We start from the raw sequence: 12,566 nt of genomic DNA on the forward strand, positions 1-12,566 counted from the left end.
CTGAGCCAAGGTAGATGCTTAACCGAGTGAACCACCTAGTGCCCCAAAAGAACTGATTTTATTTTTATTTATTTTTTAAAGATTTTATTTCTTTATTCATCAGAGAGAGAGCACAAGCAGGGTGGGAGCAGCAGGCAGAGGAAGAAGCAGTCTCCCTGCTGAGCAGGGAGCCCAATGTGGGACTGGATCCCAGGACTCTGGGATCATGACTTGAGCCAAGGTAGATGCTTAACCGAGTGAACCACCTAGTGCCCCAAAAGAACTGATTTTATTTTTATTTATTTTTTAAAGATTTTATTTCTTTATTCATCAGAGAGAGAGCACAAGCAGGGTGGGAGCAGCAGGCAGAGGGAGAAGCAGTCTCCCTGCTGAGCAGGGAGCCCAATGTGGGATTGGTGGGAGCAGCAGGCAGAGGGAGAAGCAGTCTCCCTGCTGAGCAGGGAGCCCAATGTGGGACTGGATCCCAGGACTCTGGGATCATGACTTGAGCCAAAAGCAGACGCTTAATGACTGAGCCACCTAGGCGCCCCTCTTGATTGGTATTTTTGCATCATTCGTGGAAAATAGCTCTCCACCCCTACTTGGTAAACTTTCATTCTTTAATGAACGAAAACTCCTACATGCTGGCTCAAATGAAACTAGATTAATTTTACTGATGCCTCCTTTTCTGGGTGGAAGTCCAGTTCTCTGCTGCTAAGATACATTTCTAGAAGTCTGCTATTGATAGGTTTCTCACTTTGCACTATTTGTAGTAAAGTCAGGGTCTAAAATCCAGCCAGCTGTCCACCTTATGATGCACATACTATGGGAACTTAAGGAGAGAGGGACTAAAATTGGCCTTCATCACGTAGATGCACAATAGAATTTCAGTGGTTGTTATGTTGGCATTAGTGATGAACAGACAAGCTGAATCAAGTCCAGTCTTTTCCAATATCCTCACCTTTAGTGCTTAAACACTGCTTTGTCTTTGTTTATGAGCCCTTTCATTTGGCTTGATAGTGGAGTTGTTTATCACTAGCATTGGACTGTGAATTCCTTGGGGGCGGAGAGAATGACCTATACATTTCCACATTCTCTCTAGCCCCTCTTGTGAATGCTGGGCAACAATGTATTCAGTTCATTCAGCAAGTATTGATCAAAGAAGCACAAGACTCGGATTCTGCCTTCATGTAGCCTACTACATGCCAGAGATTGTGCTTGTTTGGGGGATATAACAGTGAATAGAAAAGATAAAAACACTTAATGGAGCTTATATTTTAGTAGGGGAGAGACAGATGACAGACAATAAACAAATAAGCAAAATATATAGTATGTCATTTGGTGATAAGTGCTACAAAAGATAGGAAGGAGGATGAGAGGTGACCCCTTTTTGGTGGTTCACAACGGGGTGTTGCAAAGGCCCTGAGGTGGAAACACACCTGAGATTTTCAGAAACCGTGAGAAGGCTGATGCACCTAAAGGGCATGAGATAGGTGGAAATACTGGGAGATGAGATTAGAGAGGTTAGGGTAGATCGAGGTGAACCTTGTAGGGACCTTGTTGGTCATTGTAAGGATTTTGGCTTTTCTGTTGAAGGAAATGAGACACTAGTGCTGCTTCTGAGCAAAGGAGAGACATGACATGACTTAGATTTTAAAAGTTTCATTCTGGCTGTAGTGTGGGGAATGTGCTATAACGAGAGCAGTGGTAGAAGCAGCACATCAGTTAAGCTCTTGCAGTAATCCAGGTGGGAGATGATGGTGTGAACAAATTGGGAGTGGGGAAGTGGAGAGGTGTCATTGGATTCTGGATATATTTCAGAGGTAGCACCAACAGAATTTACTAATAGATTACATATGTGTGGCAGGAGCAAATGGAAGAGTGGAGCTGCCATTTACCTTTTACCAAGATGGGGAAGACCATGGGAGGAGCAGGTTTGGCAAGCCATGGGAATTGGGACATTGGTTTTGACCATAGTAAGTTTGAGAAGCCAGGTAGAGATACTGAGTGGGTGGTGGGATATTCACTTCTGTGGCTCAGAGGAGAGACTATGCTGAAGCTATCAGTTGGAGAGTGTATAGACAGTGTGTTTTATGAGATGATGTGAGATTAGATTGTTGCCAAATCATCAGTATATATTCACTTACAATACTTGATTTGCTTTCTCCAACTATGTTCATCTCTGGTATTAAGTGATACCGAGCTCGCTGTTTCTATAGACCATTTATGGAATTTGTAGGATAGGTGTTAGTTTCTACTATGTGTGTGCCCAGAGTAGTATTAAGTGGTATGGGGGCTGCAAAGAAGCATAAGACTCAGATTCTGCCTTCAAGGACCTTATCATTCACTTAGAAAAGTAATACTTCGATTCAAGAAACTGTTCAGACTACAAAGGATTAGGTACCACTGAATGCCTATCAGTCAATGCATAAGCTCTATTGAGTAATTTCTGTATTCTCTGTGTTTGCTATACACACAAGAGAAATTCCAAAAAACGAGATTCTGCACATGATTTAGGAACCACAGTCTAGATGTCTGTAGATTTCATTGAAAATACCTGTGGCTATGGGATGCTTGGGTGGCTCAGGCGGTTAAGCAGCTGCCTTTGGTTTGGGTCATGATCCTGGAGTCCCAGGATCAAGTCCCACATCGGGCTCCCTGCTCAGAGGGAAGTCCGCTTCTCCCTCTGAACTTCTCCCCCTCATGCTCGCTCTCTCTCTCTCTCTCTCTCAAATAAATAAATAAAATCTTAAAAAAAAATACCCGTGGTGAAGAACTTAAGAAAAATAAAGGAGTCCCTTTCACTGCAAAGTATAATCATAAAGTTATTTAGGTTTGAACTAGATTTTTAAAACATTGCACAGAAAAGAACCAAGTTGCAGAGTTGCAGCATTTGATAAAAATGATAAAATAATGTAAAGAACGAAAATAAGTAAATTTTTACAGGGCTTTAAGCTTTTCGGAGGACTTGGACATCTCAAATGGCATTTGACATTCTCAAGCCTGCTCAAACCTCTCTGTGGTAAGGCAGAAAATGCATCTACTTGCCCTAAGAGACTTAGCGATTTCAAGCTCAGCATTCTGTGGGGGAAAGCGGGGTCTCTCAGTGATTTATCATGAAGTTTTAAAATTTCTATCTCTAAACCGAATTTAGAGCCTACCATTCCTATACCAGTATACTCACCAGAAGTGTTGTTTACATCCTCCTGGAACTATGAAGAACAAAAATTTACCACCACCTAACTCATTAAAAATTCTCTGCAAGCCCAAGGCTCAAAAGCCACAGTATGGACATGAAGAGCTCAGTCCCCCTCAAGGACACTTTATTTCATGAGCCTCCCTCACTCACAATTCTTCCCTTCTTTAAAACCCCTTTCTTAAATGCAGTATTAAACTGGAGGCAAGACTGGTTTTTTATTTTTTATTTTCTGAATGTAGTTCTCTTACCAGTTTTCAATTCAAATGTGGGATCGGCTAGGTTAGTATTTGTACTCCTGGCCACTTTCAAATCTTAGAATTTTTTTTTTAATCTAACCACTGACATTATCATTAAGAACACGCACACACCTTAGAAAATGTTGTCCTTTATTTGCATTCCAATACCAATAATTTTGAAGGTTGTCTCTCTTCTACCTCAAGTATTTTCTGATGCTGCAACCTCCAGTTTAATCCTAAATGCTTACCAATGTGTGTATGTAACACAGAGTGTTATTATTGCCTCAGGCTAGCTTCATGTCATCTAGTTTGTCTTTTGCTTCACTCCTTTGATAGTATTATCAGAACCAATTGTGAATCTGCCAGATGCATTTCCTCTCAAAAGGACAAATCTAAGAAGGCTTGTGTTTTTCCCTCTCTTCCAGGACTGCTTACATTAAAGGAGTTCCTCTTCCTTCATTTCATGAAATTGAGCTTGCTTAATCAGACATGGAGCAAACAGACTGTAAACCCTACCAGCCTCTCTCAAAAGTCAAACATGAAATGGATCTAGCTTATACCAGTTCTTCTGATGAAAGTGAAGATGGACGAAAACCAAGACAGTCATACAACTCCAGAGAAACTCTGCATGAGTATAACCAAGAGCTGAGGATGAATTACAATAGCCAGAGCAGGAAGAGGAAAGAAGTGGAGAAATCTACTCAAGGTATGTTTTTACTGGATTTTTAGAACTAATAGTATTCCTCAGTAGGGAATGCTTGTGTGTGTAAACTTATGTTTCAAAAACAAATTTGCTGATGTTAACTGGTTAATAATGTTCACTGCTTACATACACTTAGTGAATCTGTTCATATGCCAGTCCAGCTGAGGTTGTAGGTTACATGTGCTTTTTATGGATTATGCATGAATTTAGATGCAACAATCCTCTTATCAGAGCATACAAAAGTTGTCTAATCCTACAAATAGCCATTTACAGACTGAAGGATAAATAATTTATAGTAAGATGAAAAATAAACAGCTAAGTGCTTTTCAAGCCATTGCCTATATGGGACAAAAGTCTCAATAAATATTTGGCTTCTAAAAAAGCTTTAGAAAGGTTAGTGGAGACCACCAAAGGCCTGGAAAGTCTGTCATCAGAATGTGGACACTTTGTGCAACACAGTCCTAAGGGAAAACAAGAATTTGTTGGAACCCTTCCTACCATGGCCGCTATGTAGAGCAGATCCTTTGGACGACTTTGGTTCCTCAGTTAGGAATTGAGAAGACAGTTTTTAATAAATAGAAAACCGGTAGATAGAAATATGATTGCGAAATAAGTCAAGCATAGAAAGACAACTATCATATGATCTCCCTTTGGTTGCTTTGGTGAGTGCTGTGAAGTGTGTAAACCTGGCGACTCACAGACCTGTACCCCTGGGGATAAAAATATATGTGTATAAAAAATAAAAAATTAAAAAAAAGAAATATGATTGCCTTATTCTTTTTGATTGATAGTTAAGCAGTGGTAGATGCTCTTAACTACACAAAAGAAAAGACACTGACCAGTAAAGGTTAATATATATTTTTTAAAGAATACATCAGTGCTGAAATGAAAAAAAATAAGATTTGATTATTTAGATCAGTGGTTCTAAACTTAGGGACCCTGGAGCAGCAACAGCGGCATCACACGTAGGACTTGCTAGTGATGCAAATTCTCAGGCTCCACTGCAAACTTACTGAGTCAGAAACCCTGAGGGGGAAACCCAGCAATCTATGGTTTAACAAGCCCTCCAGGGGATTCTGATGGCAACTCAAGTTTGAGGACCACTGCTCCATCCCTTTTTTTTTAAATTAGAGATTTTGTTTATTTACTTGACAGAGAGATAGGGAACACAAGCAGGGGGAGTGTGAGAAGGAGAAGCAGGCTTCTTGTTAAACAGGGAGCCCGATGCAGAGTATGCAGGCTCAATCCCTAGACCCTAGGATAATGACCTGAGCTTAAGGCACATGCTTAACGACTGAGCTACCTAGGAGCCCCTGCCCCATCCCTTTGACATCTCTTTTACTCAGAGAGCCTCAAAGATCACATCTAGTTGGATGACTTCCCAGTATTTATCTTCAGCTCCATCATTTTTCCCAAACTCTAGCCCTACATTTTCAGTTATCTGCTAGACATTTTTGAATGAATGGACACCTCCACTGGCAGCTCTAAATTAATATATCTAAAATGACAGCAGCCATCTTAACATCTCTAATTGCATCCCTTTTCTTTCCATCATAGCATTTGTTAATGATGCTCCCATTCTCCCCAGCCATCTATGTATACTTTCTGTACCTAATCAATTGCCTCTTCCAGCAGATTTAATTTCTACTTGTCTCAAATCCATCTTCTTTCCATTAGCATTATCACTGCTCTCATTTTCTTTTACCTAAACTCTTTTTTTTCCTAACTGATCTCCTTGGACCTTACCTCATCCCTTCAGTCTTTTTGCCATGCCATCACCTTTCTGTTGGAATGCCCTTCTCCACCATCTCCCTTTCTCCATATTCAACCATCTTCAAGGCCTAGTCTCCCAGCAACTTTGCCACAGAGCCTTTGTTGCACTGTCACCCTCTTTGTGCCCGTTTTTGATTTTTATTATTTTTGTATATACTTGTCTAGAATGTACACTCAGTGAAGATGCAGATCATGATTTATTTACTGATTTCTATTTTTCTATAATACTTTGCATATAATCTGTGCTCTATAATTTTTAATTCAAGGAATAAGTTGTTATCAACCAAAACACAAGTACTTACCATACATTGAAACCTGCTTTTTAAATACTGACATTGACACAGGTTACTTTTTTTTAAAGAGTAATCCATGCTGAGATGAAAAAAAATTCATTTGATTATCTAGATCAGCGGTTGTCAAAATGTGAGGCCTAGAGCAGCAGCAACAGCATCACCCATGAACTTTTTAGAAGGGCAAATTCTCAGCCATTGCCCTGGACCATGTAAAATGCAGTTATTATAAAGGAAAACTATTGTACTCTAATTAGTATTAGAATCTTACATTAGAGGAATTTTAAATTGAGTCAAAGATTTTATATATTCATACTAACATTAAATATAGCTTAAATGTTTATGATATTAGCTATATTACACATATTTAGGTCTTATCATAATTAATAAAAGTTTCATATTTGTCTTTTCAAGTAATTCATTTTAATCTTTCCTATTTGTTCTGCTAATGACTGTAAATTTGTTATAAAATAATTTTATTCTTCTATTTTTGGCTCTTTTATGCTTTAACAAATGGACAGTTCCCTTTGAAATATTTTTCTATAAGTTTGTTTTTACAGAATATGAACTTGCAATTGTGAGTTATGGGTTATGGGAATGAAGTGTAGAGTGCTTGACCTCATATGTTGTGAGTTTAAATAAGAATTCACGTCTAGTGGCAGTTTGTTCTAAAAATATAAGCAATTTTGTACTGAGTCAGTGTAAAGAGCCTCTAGCCAGCCTCATATTTTGTCTCTGCATTGTGATCAAAATAAATTTTGAGAAGACGGAAGTTTGTTTTCTATGATGCCATCCTAACTTTTTTTCAGTGACCTATTAGTATTCAGTAAGCTTTTACTTAGCACTTGCGATGTGTCAGACCTTGAGTCAGTGCTAGGGATGGAGATGACTCCAGTAGTTTCTGCTTGCAGGAAACCATACACTATAATGTGGTGGAGAAAATAGATATCAAACAAATCACTGCAATTGAATGTAGTAAGTACTTTTATAAATAAAGTGATATGGAAATACACAGGGAATTGGAGTCCATAGAAAGGTAATATTTGATCTAGGTCTTAAAATTTGAATACGATCTTACTTGGAAAAGGATATCCCAAGAGGGTAGATCAGCAGGTGCCGAAGAATAAAGCTGTGAAAAGGCCTGGGATGGTGAAAATCTCAGTGTGGCTAAGAGTAAGGTATACTGGAGCTAGATCAAAAAAGGTATTGCATGCCCAATTTCAGAGTTCTTTTTTTTCCCTTGATGTATTAAAACCCACAGCTTTTAAGTGATGGAGAATTTCATGTTGAGTATGATTTTTAGGATGAGAAGTGTAGGAGAGAATTATGGATATATAAGTAGCAGTATAACAGATTGATTGCAGGTGGGAAAAATTGGATGCAGAGAGGCAATCTATGAAGCTACTGAATTAGCCCAGGCTAAGAATGGTGATGACGGTATAAACTCTGGCTATCTCAGAAGAGGTAAAGAAACATAGTACAGAGATGTCAGTGTGGAGGAATTGATAGGAGTTGGTAATCAATTCGTTGTTGAGGTTGAAAGAGATAACAGAGGAAAGGACACCTCGATTTCTAGTTTGGGACACTGGGAAGATGACGCTCCATTTACTAAGAGAAGGAAAATAGGAAGGGGGTAGGTAGAAGGGAAAAGAATGAATTTCTTTCTGGACGTGTCTATGTGTAAGATGCTTGGGTGACATCCCAGTTGATTTTCCTATCAGGCACTTGGAAATGCATGTCTAGAATTCAGGAACTATCTGGACTGTTGATATAAGTAGATTTGAATTCTTTAGTATCTTACAGTAGGAAATGCCTGGGGTGGATGATATTACCCAGGGAGAATGTGCAGAGTGAGACTAGAAAAAGGCCAAGGACAAAAACCTGAATCTATCATCCATGAACTTACATAAATACATTTTCAACCTATTTAAATTTTTAGCTAGCACTATCCTTTGGGCACTGACTTATATATACTCAAGTATAAATCCAGGAGGTGAAAGTCCAGAAACTTGGGATATTATCAGTCACTGACTCGCTGATCTTTACAGATATCTAAGGGGAAAATAAGGGGTTTTTTTGGGGGGGGCAGAGAAATGAATTATTTCTCATTAGGCAAAACCGTGGACCCAATTATCATCTTCTTTGTTGAGGTCTGAAATCTACTTTGTTGTCTTATTTCATGTATTACTACCCATGAGCAAAAGAAAATATTAATAACTTTCACATATTTATGTGGTGGTAGTACTTTGCATTAACCTAGAATTGTCATTATCTTTGAGGAATAAAATTCTCAGAAAATTGTTAAGTCAGGAAGGAAGAAAGCAAATATAATTGGGCACCTGGCATAGTGGCAGACACTCTGCTAGATGCCTTTCAGGCTTACGAGCTATGCTGCCTTAAGCAAGTTACTTCGGCTCTCTGAGCCTGTTTTTCATCTGCAGAATTGACTTCATTATCATCATTAACAACACCATAATCACAGTGGTAAGAATAAAAATAATAATAAAAATAAATCTTGACAAGTACCTACTCTGTTTCAGGACTCTGCTAGGTGCTCTACATTCGCTCCTTAAACACCTTATGGAATATGACTTATTATCTCCAGTTTACAGATAAGGTAACTGAGGCTTAGTGAGAAATAACAGGTCAATTTCTACAGCTAAAAACTGGTAAGAGTTGGACTGGAAGTCAAGTCTTTGGCTCTGAAGTTCCCATCACTCACTACCCTTTATTCCTTCCATACCTACCTCATGAGGATATGATAAGTATCAATTATGATTGTGTGAAAATAGTTAGGAACTCCACAAACATTAATTTCCCTTCACTTCCTTCCCTGACAACCTTGCAAGCCTCTTTTTGTTTCAGTCACTAAGGGTTTACAAAGAGGTTTAACAAGACTTTTTATTCTGTTGATCTTAAGAAAAGGGCAGATGATGTGCTAATTTATTAAAGAATTTATTTATTTATTTGACAGACAGAGATCACAAGTAGGCAGAGAGGCAGGCAGAGAGAGAGAGATAGGGGGCAGCAGGCTCCCCACTGAGCAGAGAGCCTGATGCGGGGCTCAATCCCAGGACCCTGGGATCATGACCTGAGCCGAAGGCAGAGGCTTTAACCCACTGAGGCACCCAGGTGCCCCTGTGCTATCTAATTTATAATGAGATATTCCTGAGCCTGTTTGTTTGTTTCACTTTGTAGGGAAGCGGTTGTGCCATCCAACTCAAGATTTATTTGGAGGAAATATTAATAAGAGGAAATCCTTAATCCCATCTGAAAATATCTTTAAATTCCTATTTTTGTTTGTCAAGAAAGCAACACCCACTGCCCCAGGTACACACAAAGTACTGGATTCTAAAACTGATTTTCTTATCTTCCAAAAGCTTTCGAATTAAGGGATGGACACTAATCTAATATTATTCACAATTCTTTACTGATGGGTTAGATGAGCCCTAGGCAAACTTATTTTATGTGCTTTTCGGCAAGTCTAATAGCCGGGGTAGATTTCCCAGAGGCACAGAGGCTAGCGGTTTTTCTGAAGCAGACTCACTTCCATGGGAGACATCATACTAAAAAAAATAGTATAAGCCAAATGAAAATATCAATATATGAATGTATGAGCCAAGGATAATAATTTTAGTTATGAGAAGTGCCCTATAATTTTATAATAAGATTCATTTTGAATGTAGCCATTTTATGGATCAGTAATTATGAACGTGAAAGAGGTATAGTGAGGACCTGTTACAGATCCCACAAGATCACAGACTCTTGAGATACTACATCTGACACAAACATTTTCTCTTTGCCTTCTTGCTCTTTTGTGGCTTCTTTTTCTCCTGATGTGGTTTTTGTTTGGTTGGTTGGTTTCCTCTGCCTCACAACCTAAGCTTAAATCTCACATTATCGCCATCTGGTGGAAGAAATTTAGAACTGTTGATTTGTATTTACCAAGATTACATGGAAGCAAACGTTGGCATCCATGCATCCGTAAATCCATCCGTCCATCTGTCCATCTATCCATTTTTTTTTTTCATTTACTCATCAAGCTTTCATTTAGTGCCAGCTATGTTTCAGGTACTTTGCTAGATGGATGAAGTTAATCTTCAAGTAAATGGACACAAGTGACTATTATTTCTCCACTCCTTGCCCCAGGCAATATTCCACTCATGGAATATTCCATGAGTGGAATATTGCCCCTTCATTCCACAGAAGCTGCTCAAATACCATTGCCACTGGTGCGTTCAAGGAGCAGACAGAAGCCCAAATTTGAGAAGCACATTTTTAGATTCTTATTTCAAGCTCTTAGCAGTAGTATAAACTATTATTTGTTTAACATATAGACATTTTGGGTAACAGTTCCTATGAAAATCCTAAAAGAACTTTTAATCTTAGAATCTGTATTTACATGGTAAAGATCACAGATGGTAGGTATAATAGAAGGTGGCAAGGCCTATAAAATGAAAATTTTACCAGCATTTGATCACCTCTAATGAATTCAGTGTTGTGAGCATATCGTACCTCTAGTTTTCAAAAGTTTCTGGCATAAAAATCTGTGACTACCCAGAAAGGACCTAGACTCTAAAAGAAAACTATGTTATTTGGCAGTAACTCCACTTGGTTCATGTCTTTTAGTCAGTTTCATTTGTTCATAAAACTTACTTGGTAAACATTTACTTACATATTATCTTAAAGTGTGATGAAATGTCAGTGGCACTTGGGTCACTGCTCCCTCTAACTTGCCCCTTGGCAGACGTCCCTGATCAAATCATGGCATTCTTTCTTGGTGAGCCCAACGGCAACCTCACACTTCCATCAACACAGCATTCCATGCAAGCATTGTCAGTAGGTTGTCAACAGTAATTAAGATGAACCTCCTTGAGATGAAACCTGCTTTCTATCTGTGCTCTGCTTATCTGTGCCAAGTTTTGTGTTAAACTCTGAAGATAAATAGATGAATAAGAAACAGGTTTTGCCCTCAGAGAATGCAGAGTATGGTAGGAAGACAAATATAAACCAGCAACAGTGGCGCAAAGTGACTGATGTTATAATAGTGATATATGTAAAGTACCATGGGAGTCTAGAAGCTAGAACCACATAATTGGCTTGGAGATGATAACAATGATTATAAGAGAAAAATCTAACATCTATTAACCGCCAGGCACCAAGTAAGGCACTTTAGATGGATTATGTTATTCAGTCAACCTAATAATGCTATAAGGTTGGGATCATTTTATCCCTGTTTGCAGAAGAGTATAGTGAAGCACAGCGATGCTAAATAACTTGCCTAATATTACAGAGGTAGTAAGTAACAGGAATGGGATTGGAACCCAGACAATCCGACATTAGAGCCCACTGCCATAACTACCACATAGAAATAGACAGCTCAAAATTCAGATCTCAAGTTCGAGGAAATGTTACTGTGTTTGTGTGTGTGTGTGTCTGTGTCTGTGTGTCTGTGTCTGTGTGCGGTGTGTTCGGAGTCATCTATAAATAGATGGTTCCAGAAGCAGTGGGAGTGGAAGAGATAATCTAGGGAGAATACGTACAGTTCAAAATAAAGAGAGCCAAATATGATACCCTGAGGTACAGTTGCATTTAAAATAATGGGCAGAAGAAAAGAAGTGGTCTAGAGATATCAGAGAAAGACCAAAAGGAAAGGGTATCACTTAAGCCAAGGGAGGGGACTTTCTAGCAAAATATGTAACTAATATCGTCAGACTCTTCAGAATCAACAAGAAGAATGAAAGTTGATAAAAGTCAGTAAAACAGGCAGTTTAGAAGGTCATTGCTGACATTAGACCAGAGATCCTCCATCTTGGCTAGCATTAAAATCACCTGGGGAGTTTCATGAATCCCAGAGCTAAGACTGGTCCTTAGATGAATTAAACCACAATATCCACAGATGAGACCTAGGCATTTAAGAATTCCTCAGGAGATTGCAGTGTGCATCCAAGTCAGGGATTCACATCCTTGGAGCAAACAATTTCAGTAATCTTAGAGAAAGATCCCCGATCATAAGGATTTGAGGAGTGAAGCGATTGAATGTGATGACAGGAATAAGGCTCTACTGGAGAATGTTTTAGGATCTCAGGTGGAGGGAAAGGTTTTGAAATGGTTCAGTGCCTCCTCTGAGATAGGAAATAAGTTCTGAAGTGGAGTGGCAAAAGTTGAAGTTCATGTCGTAATGATCTCAATTGTCTTGGATAGAGACAAGGTTATCTGAAGAGAGTGTGGATTGAGTCAGAAGTTTCAGATGAGTGACAAGAGAGGTTCTTGACAATTACATCTGGAGGTCAGGAGAGGTGAGAGAGAAGATGGAGATGTGAAGATTGTAATGGCAATAAATATTATTGACAACTCTATGTCAAACATTCTGCTGAGTGGGCTCA

General features: G+C 38.9%; 1 protein-coding gene across 1 annotated transcript in view; it reads left to right on the forward strand.

The window, feature by feature from the left end:
* The window catches only part of TENM1 (teneurin transmembrane protein 1), a 792,472-nt gene that overhangs the window by 230,172 nt on the left and 549,734 nt on the right, over positions 1–12,566 (forward strand). Inside the window, exon 3 of the mRNA XM_044235713.1 lies at positions 3,840–4,120. Within this exon, the coding sequence (XP_044091648.1) occupies positions 3,904–4,120 (217 nt within the window). The 5' untranslated portion in view covers positions 3,840–3,903. The remainder of the gene's footprint in view (positions 1–3,839; positions 4,121–12,566) is intronic.

The sequence above is a fragment of the Neovison vison genome, chromosome X, assembly GCF_020171115.1.
Source record: "Neovison vison isolate M4711 chromosome X, ASM_NN_V1, whole genome shotgun sequence".
Lineage (NCBI taxonomy): Eukaryota > Metazoa > Chordata > Mammalia > Carnivora > Mustelidae > Neogale > Neogale vison.